Source organism: Acyrthosiphon pisum, chromosome A1 (genome assembly GCF_005508785.2).
Source record: "Acyrthosiphon pisum isolate AL4f chromosome A1, pea_aphid_22Mar2018_4r6ur, whole genome shotgun sequence".
NCBI lineage: Eukaryota > Metazoa > Arthropoda > Insecta > Hemiptera > Aphididae > Acyrthosiphon > Acyrthosiphon pisum.
The window spans coordinates 24,141,177-24,159,589 of record NC_042494.1 but is presented as its reverse complement, the minus strand read 5'-3'; the positions used below and the strand labels follow the sequence as shown (position 1 = coordinate 24,159,589).

At 29.6% G+C, this 18,413-nt stretch overlaps 1 protein-coding gene across 1 annotated transcript in view; it reads right to left on the bottom strand.

The window, feature by feature from the left end:
- LOC100302376 (uncharacterized) overlaps positions 1-18,413 on the bottom strand; it is a gene marked incomplete in the record, with an annotated part of 87,772 nt that overhangs the window by 29,038 nt on the left and 40,321 nt on the right. Inside the window, 12 exon segments of the mRNA NM_001162963.1 lie at positions 521-532; positions 1,316-1,327; positions 2,372-2,377; positions 2,824-2,835; positions 3,213-3,221; positions 7,318-7,323; positions 11,188-11,202; positions 11,818-11,826; positions 12,633-12,641; positions 13,869-13,877; positions 15,081-15,086; positions 16,226-16,235. Coding sequence (NP_001156435.1) covers positions 521-532; positions 1,316-1,327; positions 2,372-2,377; positions 2,824-2,835; positions 3,213-3,221; positions 7,318-7,323; positions 11,188-11,202; positions 11,818-11,826; positions 12,633-12,641; positions 13,869-13,877; positions 15,081-15,086; positions 16,226-16,235 — 115 coding nt within the window.

Genomic DNA, 18,413 nt, shown 5'->3' with positions numbered 1-18,413 from the left:
TACAATTAAATAACATAAATCAACCGATTCAGTAATTCCTCAGTTGAACATCAAATTTCAGGATCATATTATTTTCAAAGTCAGGCGAAACGTTGACTATACATGTAATCACCACGAAACTGGGTTTAAGTAAATTAACTGAATTGGGAATGGAAGCACCAAAACTAGTATAGCGTCAAAAGAGTAGTTGATAAGATATCAATGATAATAAACACGCTATAAATATGTTACATTTTAGAAGGTATCGAGTCGGAGATATTCAAATTCTTTTGGCAATTTAGTGGGTATAAAAACAAATATATTCGGTGAAAAAAATGGAATATTATTTAGTACAAGGTTTCTCTTAACTTAGTGCTTTAATTAATATCAAAATTGCAGTCCTAATTTTTTTTTATATCTATCCGTATAAAAATAATTTGAAAGAACTCCATAAAAACCACAAACATTTAAACGACCGATTCCAAGCAAATAATATTATTATTTAACTATTAAATATTAAAAATTATTAAATAATACGTACTGTCTTTATCCTCTGCAAATGATAATGTTTAATTAATTAGAATAGTGTTCAATATAGATTACACTATGATTAAGGATAATATACATTTTGTTGGGGAAAAAAATGTATCAGAATTTTGTAAAATTTTACTCTAATCTTTAATAATTAATTTATTATACTATTTATGGTATCTATAGTAAAGCAAACAAAATAAAAGAAAAAGTCCTTTCTGAAAAAGTCAAAACGATATGTGGACATGTAATATTTAAGGGGCTTCGAACATATAATAACTAGTTATATAGAATTATGAAAATGTATTTTCTTTAGAAAAAACATTCACATAAGTTATACGTTTGTTATATTAGGCCTAAGGAAAAAATTTTCAGCTGCAAACGTCATACGTCATTTGTAAAACAAGTATCTCATACAAAATAAAAACGATTACAATAAACACAGTCCAAAAAACAAAGATAAAACTACATAAGCCACCCTATTGGAACAAGTTAGTTTTAAACACAGACTAAGAAATTAACATAGTAGAATTCTTCAAAACAATAATGAAATAAACAAAATATAATATTTTGTTAACAATATTATAATGTACATAAATAATTAATTGTTTTTAAAACCATATAATAATTATATGGTTTTAAAAACAATTAATAGAAAAATAGAAACAAAAATATATCTTATTAATTATTTAATTAAATATAATTAATTAAATAATTAATAAGATATATTTTTGTTTCTATTTTTCTACAAATGTATTGCGACATTGTAATTTTGAGACCAATAAAAAAAAAAGTGTTAACTTACTTATTTCATTAGCTGGAACAAAATAAAAAATATAGTCATTAATAATAGTTTATTTATAATATTGATTTAGCATATAAGGACATACAATCAACTAAAAATTGCAATAATACGTTTTAAAATTTTGTGAATAAATGACTTCATTTTTTTATTTTGAGAAGCCGCATGACGAAGAGGAGGTAAATATTTCGAGTGGGCTGACAACCGGTGCCATGCCGCAATTACTCTGAACATTGCATCATTAATCGCCTCACAGACCACTAGACAAGTTTCGCTGGGAAGATTTCTTTCTTCGTCAATTCAGTCTGCCCGGGTGGGTTTTGATATACGATGTCAATAAGGAGAGTAAAACGTAAGTCCCCATAAGGAAATATAAAATATTGTCTGTACACATTTTGAAAAACAATATTTTTGATTTTTAATTTAATTTTTTTTTTGTTTTTAGCAGCATTTCTTTAAATTGTAAATTTTTTTTTTTAATTTGAATATTTAATTTTTATATTCTAAGTGAAACGAAGAATGTATTGATTTTACAATGATGCGTGTTTTTTTTTTTTTTTAATTTTATTTTTTATCTGTCATCACCTAATAGGACAGTAAAAATTCTTAGATTTTCTTCAACAGTATCTTTTCTGATAGGAAAGTTAATCTAGTTGGTACTTTAGGGGGTCAAAAGTAAAAATATCACAGTAGTTTTCAAAAGGGCCGTGAATAACAAAAGAACCATTTTAATTAGGTTAGATTAGGTGAGCAAAATATATTTACACCTATCAAACCAAACTCTAAACGTTATCGGAATCGCAAGTAGATATGTAGCTGAACTGAGACCTATAGGTACATTCGGGATAATCCACACTCTCCTATCATTTATAGCTTTTATAACGTCTAATTTTGAAAGAATGTTACAGATTTGAAAATTGTATATTATATGATTTCAAATTGAATAAAAAACAATGTAAAAAAAAAAATAAAAATATTGCTTTTGTGAATTTACCAAGAAACTTTCAAACAAAAATGAATTATAAGTCTAAAAAAAAAATAATCAAAAATGTTTCTTACCGACAGCTGGAAAATAAATTATAAAATATTAATTAATATTATTAATTATGTATCTAAAAATATTTAATCTAAGAATCAAGTACTGCCAAATATTAACAATATTAATGCGTTTTTTGGTTTTAAACATTTTATTCAATATTCGAGTGTATATGAGATTGTTTTTTCAGGATTGTCTAAGTTTTCGAGAGCACTAAGTGAGTCAGTAATATTGTCGAGCATTTATTCTCTGCGGAGAATCTTATTCTGTGGCTTTCAATAAAGCTAGATGTCTATTCAGCCGTATAAATTGAGTTGTGTTTTAAGATGCTATGTGCTGTTTGACTGTTTGACTGGATGATAATTGCGATTGCAAGTCCTACTGTATTTATTGATGCATCTACATTCTACATATGTTTCCCAAATGTATTGCAACATTGTAATTTTGAGACCAATAATAAAAAGTGTTGACGTACCTTTTTTTTCATCTGGAACAAAATAAAAAACTGTAGTTATTAATAATAGTCTATTTATAATATTGATTTACTATAAGGGCATACAATCAACTAAAAATTGCAACAATACGTTTTTAAATGTTGCGATTAAATGACTTCATTTTTTTTGTTTTTTTACTACTAGTTTCTTAATTTTTTTAGTGGCATCGGCCGTTACAAATACTCATATAACCATTAAAATTGGATGATTTATTCTAAAAAACGCAAAAATTAGCATAAAACGCTTGTTCGCTGTATGGATATAGTGTTGTGACTTAAAAACAATTTAATATAGTACATACTATATTTTTACATATGACGAAAGATTAATCTAATACAATATTAAATAACATAAATCAAAAACAACATACCGTCGTTAACTAGAAACAAAATACACGGTGGTAATTTATAAGTATAATTATAAATTAGTAATAATTTGCTATAATTAAAGTGAAAAATCTAGTGGAAAATAATGTTTTGCATTTATTGTATTATTATTTATTATGACCTAATTAATTTTTTCAATTTGTCATCATTGGACGATTTTTCACATAATACAGTATTTGTATTTATTGAACATTATGACATTTATTGAGTACATGTATAATTAAGAACATTATACAAGTATTTAATAGAAAAAAATTCTCTTAAACTAAAAAAATGATGCTCCGCGTTGGCATACGAGATTAACCTTTTCAGCGAACCAACTAGCATAATTTGTTGACTCCTAAAACCACACACTTGCAATAAAATAGAGAACCAATAGCCACAATCGTTTCATATGTTAAAGCCGCACATTGTTGTATTCAAAGACCACACACTTATGATTTCGACCCCAAAGGTCTTTACTATAAAACCTATTATAATGTACCTGTTATATTTATATTATGTATACCTAACTTATGATTTTTGTATTTATGTATATGTTACTGCAGCAAATAACAAAAATAATAAATAAGTAAATATCAGTGTTTGGGCACTATGGCCGTTGCTCCGATGTACGGCGTCGAGCTTCGGGCGTCGGGCGTTTAATCAGTTGATCCCCGCCCCCTCCCCCAACGGTGTGAATCTTTTCCATCCGCGAGCTATCGCCGTCAAGTGTCAACCGTCAACCAGTTCTCGACCCGCATCCGAGCGCCCAACGCACGCTCGTGCTTGGCCGGTCGATTATTGTTTTCTTCGCACCCGCGCCACCGTTTTTCCGTCGATAAAGTGTTCGGATTCATCCGTCGACTACCTTCTTTTCGACACGCCGTTTTTTTGTTACCGGACGCGTGTAATCGTTCGTTTGCGTTGTTGTCGCCGTCGGTCGTTGTTGGTCACCGCACGTGTGGTGTACTAGCGCTCGTTACACTTTTTCGCTTATTGCCTTTACCCATAGACATATTAATAAATGGACTGCGCTTTCCTCACCCCCTGTCTATCTGAATCTGAAATGTACATTGTGTGAGTGAGATAGAAACTGTTGGGGGCAATCATGAAAGAAATAATAACTATATTTCATTCATGCCATGAAATTATTGTAATTTATAGATTATAAAACTGATAAGTAGTGATAACCATCATTGACATTTGATAAAGTCATAAATAATATCATGGAATAATTTGACTATTCAATTATTTCCCCCATGCTTGCCCCCAACAGTTTGTATCTCTCTCATCAATGTCGGTTTCATGATTTCTCTCTCTAAGCGCAGTCCATTTATTTATATGTCTATGCCTTTACCAGTGCGCCCCGTTCGTCGACCCACTGTGGTTCGCAATACGTTGATCTTGGGTGTCCATGTGTTTCTTCCCATCGTAGCTCTGCTGCACACAAGTGCGCCGTGGGCGCCGCGCCACGCAGGTGAGCCAACCCCGTTTGCGACGGTGCGCTGTTCGGTGCAACTTTCTCCGTCCGTGTTGACAGTTGGTACCAGGTCCAGTCGCTGCCGTTGTCCCGGAGCACGGATATAGATACTATGGTTGCACAACGAACAATAATATGACGGCGCCAAATGTTCTTATCAAGTTACATAAATACATACATAGTATCCATACAAAAAAAAGTCGCGACATACTAGCGCTCCACCGTGGCTAGGTAACCCGGTTTGGTTACCGTAACTTAGTAGTAGTTGTAGAGGGCGCTAGTAAAACGCGACTTTTTGTCAGAATTGATAAGAACATTCGGCGCCGCTCAGCACTGTGATCCAATATGGGCCGTCGTGCAACCATAGTATCTATATCCGTGTCCCGGAGTCAGCTGTGATTATTTGTCTACGTACGCCACTATCACCACCGTCAGACAGTTAAGATTGTTATTGTTTACTGTTATATTGTCGTTTATATTGTTCTATGTATCTCTCCATCCCCTTGATCAGGTTATTGTAAGGTGTGATCATACCCCCCGTTTATAATTACAGATGTTATTATTTTTATATGTACAATAATAAGTTTTGTTCAGTGCTCCATGCACATACCAACGAATTTTGGGTTGTCAATTATTTTTCTCGTAATTCATTCTTTAAGCACTCCCTATCTATCTCACGGTAATCAGATCACGAGTGCCGTTGCGGCCAGCTAAAGAAATAACCTGCATTAGCTCCGCGACGGTGCGCCAACAATCAGAACGTTAATGGTTACCTACAACTTATAATTATTATATCTCAACTGTAAATTATTACGAGATTCAGATATTCCATTGAGGGTTAGAGTAATTTGAAATTTTTTAATTATTATAAGTGAACTACAGCAACTATCACTGTCCAAAATTATCATGCTATAATAATTCATACTAATATAGGCCAAGTAGTGTAACCAACTAGGTAGGTACTTCACTTTTGTGTACTGAACATAAAAATGTTATATAACATTTATTTAGTTTAGTAATTATGCTATTGCCTTATAAATATACTATTTAAGTACCCAAAAAATAAAAATTTAACTTTTTAGTAAACAGTATCATCAAAAGAAAACTATATTTTAGTGCCTCATAGAATTTTAAATTTTAAATTTAAGATGTATAACTATTAGAATTACTATACTCAAAGAGGGTAATAACTGGTAATTGTAGGAAACTACTAGTTTCGTAATTTTTGTAGTGGCATTGGCATGGTCGGACTGGCAATAGCCAGTGAGGCCCCCTTATCTGTATGAATATATGAGGCCCTACCTAACGGAAAAATCATAATTATAAAATTTAATATGAACAGTATGTATGATGTGCATTTATGTACAAATGGTTATTTATAAAATAAAAATAATCAAATATAAATACAGTATGACAGTGTAGTAGTTGATGGTGATGAGATGGTTCAGTTAATCTATTAATATCTTTTGCATCTATTTATCATAATATTTCAAATAATACAGAGTATCAATCAAATATCACTGCAGTTGAATCAGACAGTTGCAACTATTATTCTGATTTAGAAAATGATGAAGAAGAAACACTTTTTTCTATTGATCAAAACTGTTAAAAAGTGCTATTAAATTATTGAAAGATTTTAATTTACATAGTAGCGCATACTCAGATTTATATATTGCATATGGAACTTTATTAACAATTTCTTTTACCCAAGTCTCATGTGAAGGTTCTTTCTCTAAGCTTAAAATTATCAAAACTCGTCTCAGATCTCTTACTGATCAAGACTTGTTGGAATCCTTTTTCTTAATAAATTCTGAAGCAGATATTTTTTCCGAATGGAACTATGATGGCATTATTGATAAGCTTGCAAGTACATTTAATGAAATGAAACGATTGTTATTTTAGAATTAAATTTGTCTTAATAATTATTATTTAATTATAAATAATAATTATTACTATCCTTGATTTATAATATAATAAAAGTTGTATTTAAAATGAAATAAAAATGATATTGTTATTTTATTATTTGTTTACATTGTGTCTTAACAAGAAACTAGAAACAAAATACACGGTGGGAATTTATAAGTATGATTATAAATTAGTTATAATTTGCTATAATTAAAGTGAAAAATCTAGTGATTTATTTGAAAAGTACTCTATAGTTTTCAAAATTTTCAGTTGGGTATCAACTTTCAAATCGATTTTTTCTTGTATAAATATAAAACAAATCTAAATGTGGTCTTAATTTATAGGTACCTATATTAATTTCATAGTTTATTTATACTTCAAATATTTATTATATATATTTTACTACTTTGTAACTTACAACTATCATAATAATTACTCAGCTCATCAACATAAAATCTAATATTTTTAGGGCGCATTAACTATGCACAAATTCATGCCAAAAAATATGAAAAATATAGGTAAAACATGTTTCAGGAATATACAAGTTTGAAAAAAGTATTTTAGATTAAATAGGTTCTTAAGTAACGCTCTCCCATAATAATCTATGATTTCCAATAATTTGAAAAACAATATTAAAAAAATAAAATTATTACAAGTGTAAATTTACCAAGAAACTTCCAAACAAAAATAAATTAAATAAAAACTCAAAAAATGATACATACAGAAGGCTGTAAAATAAATAATAAAATATTAATTATTAACTTTATTACTTGCGTATCTAAAAATATTAAATCGAAGTCTTAGGAAGAATCAAGTACTGTCATTATTGTTATTATTTACTTATTAAAAATTGAATCATCAAAATTCAATAATCATCATAGCAATGATAATAAATGAAAAAAAAATAATAATATCTCTCTATGTAGGTACTAAAATATATTATAATATAATATGCACATTGCACATAGACGTAAAAGTCATCCGAGTATAAACAATTTCAAAGGCTTGCAACCAAAACATACTACCTAGTTATAAATATAGGTATAGTTCTTCTGGAAAGAAATTAAAACTTCTAACTGTATTATGATTTATGGCTTTCAATAAGTGTCAAGTATCTATTAGTTTAGTATTTATTTTGTCACGTAAATATTATATAATTTATGGATTGTAAATTATAACACTATTAATTGACAAACAGTGGCGCCAAACTACTTTTTAATAGGTAGTGCAAACACAAAATGTACAGAACACATCTGCAGGTAGTTTTTCGTTTTTAACCTAATTTAAACAATTTTTCGAGAAGAATGATATATATCTCTTAAAATATTTTGTGCAGTCGAGTGAAATCTGTTTTCTATAGCCATTATTGCTGCATCAAGTGCGCCAAATTTGTATCAATTTTAAAATTCAGCCTAGGGTCTACACTGGTTCATTACTAGAATTTTCTTCAAAATGTTTTCTTTTAGTTCTTCTTCTAGTTACGGCCAATTTAGCGAATTGACAAAAAGCAGAATATGAAATGCGTTGAATGTTCACTCAATTTTGAAGATATTCAGTTTATTTTCTTCTGCTTTGAGCAAAACAAGTGGAATATTGTTTTTTATAAATATCGAGTAGCGCATTAACAAGAAACATACGATATTCGACTTAGATCATATTCTATGGATGGAGCCACAGCGTATTAAATCAATACAAAAAAATGTTGCCGATAATCAATATCAGCTACGATTCTCCGAATTAGGTGTGTTTGAGCAGCCGGCTATTTCCTCAGCATTTGGCCGGGCAACTACTAGAATAAAGGAAAATATGGTGTTCAGCCTTGGACCGAATAGGTGACTGTTATGTCTTACTTGGGTTTGTTCCTTCGTAGACAATTTTGAGTTGTTATCCTCTGTTAAAGAATGAGTTCGCTCTCTCGAAAGTACTACAGTACGCTATTGAAACTTATTTTTACAGGAATTGAATTTTAACGCAATGAATTAAAATGTTATTAATACTTTTATTTTTTATATAAAACGTGCACACAGTAATCGAGTCTAAGACTATTTCACGACTGACTTATGTACTATGCATTATTCGATGGCGACGGTCGTCGTCTTACAAAAGTGCTTACCCATCTAAATTCTACGTTACCTATATTATATTACTATAATAACAAGGGGTTCCTAACATGACCAATAAATATAAATAAGAATAGTTCTTAAATAGGTAAAATAATATATATTGTACAGGAACAAGTGTACGTATGTTGGCCGGGAAAACGTCTCTTCCCGGGCGCAACGCAAGACAATAATAATTTAACAACAATAATAATATAATAATGGTACGTCGTACGTGCGATAATCGCAACAATGATATTAATATATAAAAGGTTACAGGTCGGCACATACGCCGCGGTGGGGTGGTGTATCGACGACGGCGGTGTATCGGCGGCAGCGACTGCAACAGCTGCGGCAGCGTGAACGAGATGACATGCAGGTGAAACGGGGCGCGGCGGCTGTTGACGATGGCGAGCGGCCGGATTACGTAACACGAATTATGCAATCATGGCACTGAGAGCGGCGTCGCACGCGGGACTTACGCATACAATAAACGGATCGATGGCGAACGATATACGTGCACAATAATAAGATCGATGGCGAACGATGACGTGTGCCGGTCGCGACACGAACTATGGCCCGTCGGAATCAGACGACTATGATGATCCGACGCGAGTAATCGGCGGATAACACGCGGCAACGCCTTTCGGTCGCACAACGGACGACGGGTCGACGATAGTCGTAACGACGTCGGAAACGATAAAAACATCGTCGAAAACAATGTAAAATAAGGAACGTGCGCGGATAAAGCACACCACACGAACCCGAGGGTTGTCGCTAAACGGCACCAGAAAAACGGCCGGACGCGACACAGGCACACGGTCAGCTCTCATAGAGCGTACGGAAAAGACAGGTTAAACGTCGCCGGCGGCGACTCGTCCGGAGCCCCGCGTCTGTGGCCACGCGATGCGCTGTCTCGCGGACCGGTTGCCAAATCGTATAATGGAAACAGCGGCAAGTTCGAAAAAGGTGGTAGATATGCGCATGCGCAATGTGACTTATCGCATATTTATCCACAGATGCCTATAATTGTACCTATGGATAATATTATGCAAGGAGTTGCATTGCGCTTGCACACATCGATCACCTAATTCGGCGACTCAACGATATATCGGCAACAAAATAGTAAGCTGTAGTTAGATCCATTGTATATGATCTAAGATATTCGACAATCGACAATAGTCAATACGACGTACTTTTGTAGTTGATAACAAGGAATCAGCAGTAATCATATTTTCCACCTATTTATAAACATGTATGGTGAACGGTAGTACAGAATTCATTGGTTTATTGGCTTATATTATTATAAGGCAAGCTAACTAGAACGATATACTTTACATAGAGAGATATTGATATCTTAGATATTTAAATAAATGTGAAGAAGCACATACAAATGTCACGAGTATAACAAAATTAGAGAATTAAAATATTGAAATAAAGAACACTACGAATACAGCAACGAGTTTAAAGATTTATATTTTCAAGCTTTAGAGGAGTGTGGAAAAAAATAATAAATCGAATAATAAAATACACTGACGTCTAAGGATGGTGGAAATAGCTTACAGCTATCAGACAATAAATCGATATTTTTAGGATTTCTAGGATTGGTCCGCATTTAATGGTAAGTTCATGGCACTCGTTTATTTTAAAAACTTCACCGGCTTAAAAGGTTTTCTATTTAAGATCAAAATATACATATAGCTGGAATAGCTACCAACATTATACAATCATTAGAGATGACTTTGAAAACCCTGGTACTTCGTGGACAACACTGACAGAAAAATGCGCATATTAAATTTTGCACAATCACAAGGAATAGCTATTTTTGACTTCGAAACTATTTCCAATGAGTCTACAATTAAATAACATAAATCAACCGATTCAGTAATTCCTCAGTTGAACATCAAATTTCAGGATCATATTATTTTCAAAGTCAGGCGAAACGTTGACTATACATGTAATCACCACGAAACTGGGTTTAAGTAAATTTACTGAATTGGGAATGGAAGCCCCAAAACTATAGTATAGCGTCAAAATAGTAGTTGATAAGATATCAATGATAATAAACATGCTATAAATATGTTACATTTTAGAAGCTATCGAGTCGGAGATATTCAAATTCTTTTTGCAATTTAGTGGGTATAAAAACAAAAATATTCGGTGAAAAAATGGAATATTATGTAGTACAAGGTATAAATATGTTACATTTTAGAAGCTATCGAGTCGGAGATATTCAAATTCTTTTTGCAATTTAGTGGGTATAAAAACAAAAATATTCGGTGAAAAAATGGAATATTATGTAGTACAAGGTATCTCTTAACTTAGTGCTTTAATTAATATCAAAATTGCACTCCTAATTTTTTTTTATATCTATCCGTTTAAAAATAATTTGAATGAACTCCATCAAAACCACAAACATTTAAACGACCGATTCCAAGCAAATAATATTATTATTTAACTATTAAATATTAAATATTATTAAATAATACGTACTGTCTGTATTTTTCACTGCAAATGATAATGTTTAATTGATTAGAATAGTGTTCAATATAGATTACACTATGATTAAGGATAATATACATTTTGTTGGGGAAAAAAATGTATCAGAATTTTATAAAATGTTACTCTAATCTTTAATAATTAATTTATTATACTATTTATGGTATCTATAGTAAAGCAAACAAAATAAATGAAAACTTCATTTCTGAAAAAGTCAAAACGATATGTGGACATGTAAAATTTAAGGGGCTTTCGGACAAGAACGAATAGTATAAACACCATTATAATTACATGATAAAAAGATAACATTATTCTGAAGGAACATAATATAACAACTAGTTATATGGAATTTTGAAAATGTATTTTCTTTAGAAAAAACATTCACAAAAGTTATACGTTTGTTATATTAGGTCTAAGGAAAAAATGTGAAGCTGCAAACGTCATACGTCATTCGTTAGCAGTGTTATATACAACACATTCGATATTCAATAACAATTTTTGAATACACATCCCTTCAATACAGGATATAATAAGTTAACAAAAATATTTAATTTGTCTTCTGGCCATTCCACGAGAAGGGAAATTAAAAATATGACAATAAAAATAAACATAAAATATACTTACCAAATATCGCTACAAAAATATATATTATAATACAATATTAGAAAATTAAGTACAAAATTAAATTCTTATTTTCTCTTCAGAAAATTAAAAAGTATGAATTCTGATGTTATTAATATTGACTTCCGTACCTATATCATATTATGTATTATGTAGTATAGTTATGTGCATATTAATTAAGAATAGATATTTAAACAAATATATATACTTATTATTTTGTGTAAATCACATTTTAAAGGTATTCAATTTATAATTCACAGAACCGTCAGAAACCACCTAATGTTCTATTCTATTATGGAAATATTAATTTTGAATGTAATAGTTTTAAAACAGTATCTTATGAATTAAGAATTAACAAACGACATGTATTTTAATGATTTTGATCTTCAATGTCTAATTTATCCACAAATGGACCAAGGATTTCCGGTGGACCACACATCTCTGTTGTGTTCGAGGCATTTCGTCCCCGATGTCGTCTACCCTGTGGGAAACGCGCGGGGCCGCCGTCTGTGGCCCGCAGCAGTGCCGTCTTTGGTGAGTGTATAAATTCTATTATATTCAAAACAGTACACCATGACTCTATACTAATACTGTTGTGTACTCTCATGAGTTAAATGTACCTACTGTGTATGTTAGCAACCTAACTTAATTTAATATCTTAACTCGATGACAATCATCGATTTTGTTTACGTTTATTCCATGGTATGTTAATTAACAATGACATTCAAGCTAATGGATGAAATAATAAATATTACACCTGATATTATAATCTTGAAATCTTAAACAGAATAAAATAAAAAATAAAAAAATGTACGTACCAATAATCTCTACATAAAATTATAATAATAATCATTAGGTATATAAAACTTAATTAAACAAATCAATAGTAGAATATATAATCTAAAAATGAATAGCATATTTTAAATGAATACAAAATAAGGGACCACGTTCTTCTTTTCACAATTGGAAATTAAATAATAAAAAATGTGGGCAAATGGGTGTCGCTCTGCTGTACAATAGGTCACAAGTGGGTCAATATAATGGATGGTTTTAAATTCGAATTCAATGATATACTAGTATTGTATAAGAAAAACGATTCTGAGCGAGAACGGTCAGTCAGCCTATGATATATTAAACGGAATTTCCTGAATTTATTGCGACTAAAGTAAACTATTTACCAATTTACGTGGAACCATTTTTTAAACTTGTTAATCCTTAGGTATACAAGTAATCATTGTTTAACTACAAAATATATATTTTTTTTAATTTCTAATTTTAAATGCTCATAAAAAAATAATTGTGACAATGTTTTTTTTAATATTTTTAATTATCTTTGTAACAATATATTAGTAGCCTTGTATTAAATTTTCAAGCTTTTGACCATACGAATAAAATAAAATTGACGTTGACAGAAAAATATTGGTAACTGACTATGCCCTAAACACCTTAAAAGAAGTCAAAATAGTTTGAACATTTATATCATGTTTAGAAAATACTAATATACATAAACATTCAGTGAAAATGTCATGTATACATATACAGTCATTCATTGTTATACGAATTTACGTAATAATGTATGGCATTCTAGTATATGATACTCATACTATATTATATTATGAAGTAATAAGTATTTTCACAATAACTGTCATCCAAATCATACAAATACAGGATAATTTTTAAGTTTAAATTATAATACCAGGTGTACTTTCGTAATTATTTAAGATTCTGAGTGGAGTGACTTTCAACTAACCGACATTTAGTATTCGATAACTTTTTGAATTCTGAATAATATGTCGTTCTTCTTACCTACAATATTTTAAGTTATAGGTCTATCTAGGCAACGATATTAATTGCCAATAGTTATACTCAATTATAGGTGACGGCTTGTAAACTAAACGAGGTAATAGCTATAATATACTCAGTGAGTAAGTAAACATTTGAGGACGATGATGATCATATACGTAATATGAGTTATGAGTTATGAGTTAGGAGTAATGAGACACAAATCACATAAATTTAAATAAATAAATTAAATAAATAAAAAATCTACATACTCTCGAATACTATAAATAAAATAATAAACATACTATTCATTAAATCATAATACACCTTATAATTCACAATCTAAGAACTACCTAAAGCGATACTTTAATAAATTAAAGTCTAACAAAATATATTAAAATCAAAATTATCACAACTATATACTAATGAGAGTCCCACTAAAATGTATGTTGTTATCACTAAGTTAGATTTGATTTGGTTTAATTTCAACTGAAAAGTAACTTACAAAATAAGAAAAAAATTATATTGGCTATAAATAGCTCAAAAAGAGTTATTGTCTTGATAATAATCTTAGCTTTACATTTTATAAGAGGTTATTTCACTCTAGTTTTTAAACTAACGGAGATAAAACTTGCAATGTTATACACTTGTAAATGGAAAAAAACAAATGTCACTTGTAATGACTCCTTAATTATTCATTTGTATTCAAAACTCACACAATTTTGATTTCGACCCCAAAAAGGTCGATAAGCAAAAACTACACACTTTATCGGTCATTGTATATCTAAAAGTATACATTGTAACACGACAAATCTGGATAATATATTAAAAATAAAAAAAAACATTGGTTTAATTTACAAAAGATTTTATTTTACATTTAATATGTCTAACTGACAAATTATATATTGCGAACAAAAATTTACAACGAAAAGGCGTCGCACTGACGGTTGATCTGAACAAAACAACAATAAAGGCATCACACAATTGGCGGAAAATACCAAGCGAAATAATTGGAACAAACAACGGAGAAAGAAGCAAATAAAATATAATATTTTTAGTGTTTGTACACTACGCTCAAATGCACTCCAACAAATACCTATTAAGAATTCAAACATATTTTAGGAACATAGGTACAAGTTTAAAAGAACCATTTTAATTAGGTTAGATTAGGGGAGCAAAATATATTTGCACCTATCAAACCACATTATAAACGTATATCGGAATCGCAAGTAGGTATGTAGCTGACCTGAGAACAATAGATAAATTCAGGAAAATTCACAGTCTCCTATCATTTATAGCTTTTATAACGTCTAATTTTGAAAGAATGTTACAGATTTGAAAATTGTATATTATATGATTTCAAATTGAATAAAAAACAATGTAAAAAAAAAAATAAAAATATTGCTTTTGTGAATTTACCAAGAAACTTTCAAACAAAAATGAATTATAAGTCTTAAAAAAAAATAATCAAAAATTTTTCTTACCGACAGCTGGAAAATAAATTATAAAATATTAATTAATATTATTATTTATGTATCTAAAAATATTTAATCTAAAAATCAAGTACTGCCAAATATTAACAATATTAATGCGTTTTTTTGGTTTTAAACATTTTATTCAATATTCGAGTGTATATGAGATTGTTTTTTTCAGGATTGTCTAAGTTTTCGAGAGCACTAAGTGAGTCAGTAATATGGTCGAGCATTTATTCTCTGCGGAGAATCTTATTCTGTGGCTTTCAATAAAGCTAGATGCCTATTCAGCTGTCTAAATTGAATTGTGTTTTAAGATGCGATGTGCTGTTTGACTGTTCGACTGGATGATTATTGAGATTGCAAGTCCCACGGTATTTATTGATGCATCTACATATGTTTCTCAATGTGTTGGTAGTCTAAATAAATTTAACTTTTTTTTTGAAGAAGAAGAGAGGTTGAAATAGATAGATTGGTTAGGTGTAAGCTTGTATGAACGTAGAGATACCCTTAATTGCGTTTTCTCTTATTTTTGTAAAAATGTTGTATCCTTTAGGGCCATAGGTACTTACCATCGCTGTTAAAAGTTCAAGGACACTTAACCGGTGAAATGTGCCCCATTAATAAAATCTGTTATTAGACGATTAGCATTATCTGATACTTAATCGACATTTTAAGAAAGGCCTTAAGTGAATTAATAGTTAATTAATTAATTAATAGTTTCTAACGGTATTCAAATATCATATTACAATAAGATATAAAAAGAAAAATTTATCGTTAGAAAATGGAAAACTTTATAAGATTAGAGACCATAAAACAAGTATCTCGTACAAAATAAAAATGATTACAATAAACACAGTCCAAAAAACAAAGATAGCAACGATAAAACTACATAAACCACCCTATTGGAACAAGTTAGTTTTAAACACAGACTAAGAAATTAACATAGTAGAATTCTTCAAAACAATAATAAAATAAACAAAATATAATATTTTGTTAACAATATTATAATGTACATAAATAATTAATTGTATTTAAAACCATATATATTTTATCAAATAATTAATTAGTTATGTTTTTAAATTCTATTTTACTACAAATGTATTGCAATATTATAGTAATTTTGAGACCAATAAAAAAAAAAATTTTTTTCTTACTTGTTTCCTTATCTGGAACAAAATAAAAAATGTAGTCATTAATAATATACTATTTATAATATTGATTTACCATATAAGGACATACAATCAACTAAAAATTGCAATAATACGTTTTTAAATTTTGTGATAAAATGACTTTATTTTTTTTTTTTTTAGAAGCCACATGACGGAGAGGAGGTAAACATTTCAAGTGGGCTGACAACCAGTGCCATGCCGCAATTACGTTGGACATCATTTTTCGCCTCACAGACCACAAGACAAGTTTCGCTGGGAAGATTTCTTTCTTAATCAATTCAGTCTGCCCGGCTGGGTTTTACTATACGATGTCAATAAGGAGAGTAAAACGTAAGTCCCCATAAGGAAATATAAAATATTGTCTGTTCAAATTTTGAAAAGCAATATTTTTGATTTTTAATTTAATTTTTTTTTTGTTTTTAGAAGAATTTCTTCAAATAATATTTTTTTTTTTAAATTTGAATATTTAATTTTTAGATTCTAAGTGAAACGAAGAATGTATTGATTTTACAATAATGCGTGTTGTTTTTTTTTTTAATTTTATTTTTTATCTGTCATCAACTAATAGGACAGTAAAAATTCTTAGATTTTCTTCAACAGTATCTTTTCTGATAGGAAAGTGAATCTAGTTGGAACTTTAAAGGGCCAAAAGTAAAAATATCCCAGTAGTTTTCAAAAGGGCCGTGAAAAACAAAAGAACCATTTTAATTATGTAAGATTAGGTGAGCAAAATATATTTACACCTATCAAACCAAACTATAAACGTTATCGGAATCGCAAGTAGATATGTAGCTGTACTGAGACCTATAGGTACATTCGGGATAATCCACACTCTCCTATCATTTATTTCTTTTATCACGTCTAATTTTGAAAGAATGTTACAGATTTGAAAATTGTATATTATATGATTTCAAATTGAATAAAAAACAATGTAAAAAAAAATAAAAATATTGCTTTTGTGAATTTACCAAGAAACATTCAAACAAAAATGAATTATAAGTCTTAAAAAAAAATAATCAAAAATGTTTCTTACCGACAACTGGAAAATAAATTATAAAATATTAATTAATATTATTATTTATGTATCTAAAAATATTTAATCTAAGAATCAAGTACTGCCAAATATTAACAATATTAATGCGTTTTTTGGTTTTAAACATTTTATTCAATATTCGAGTGTACATAAGATTGTTTGTTTCAGGATTGTCTAAGTTTTCGAGAACACTAAGTGAGTCAGTATAATGGACGAGCATTTATTCTCTGCGGAGAAACTTCTTCTGTGGCTTTCAATAAAGCTAGATATCTATTCAGTTGTCTAAATTGAGTTGTGTTTTAAGATGCGATGTGCTACTTGACTGTACGACTGGATTTTACCAATTGCAAGTTTACTGTATTTTTTGATGCATCTACATATGTTTTCCAATGTGTCGGTAGGCTAAATAAGTTTAATTTTTATATATTGGAGTCAGTTCAATTTTTTTTTTTTTTGAGGAAGAATGGTTGAAGTAGATTAACTGGTTAGGTGTAAGCTTTTATGAATGGAGAGGTATCTTTGATTGCGTTTTCTCTTATTTACGACGATTAACCATCGTCGTTAAATATTAACATACACTTCAGCAGTGAAATGCTGCCGGCAATAAAATCTTTGTAAGAGCATTGTAAGAAAGGCTGGGCAAGTTAATAATTTTTTTTAACTCAGTTAAGTTAAGTTAATATGCACCAATAACAAAAAGTTAAAAGTTAAAAGTTAATTTAACTATAGGTTAACTCAGTTAAGTTAAAAGTTAATACACACTTTTTGTGAACTTTTTATCAAGTTAAAAAAAAGTTAATTTGTTTATACAACGCTAACGTACTTAATTTTTTTCCAACCCAAAACTATAAATTATAGATTATAGTGTTTATATTTTATACAGTGTTTCCATATTATATAGTTAAATTCAAATTATGTATATCCTTTTTTACTTTAAACAATTCACGGTAAATACTTTTTGACATGAAAACGAAATATACTAAAGTAGTGAAATATGATAAAATTAAATACAAAATAAATTAACTTAACTTACTTCTTGAAATGAAAAAATAACTCGTTAATTTCACGTTAATTAAAAAAGAAATTTAGTAAGTATAACAGTTAAGTTAATAAAAAGCCAAAATTAACTAGTTAAGTTAA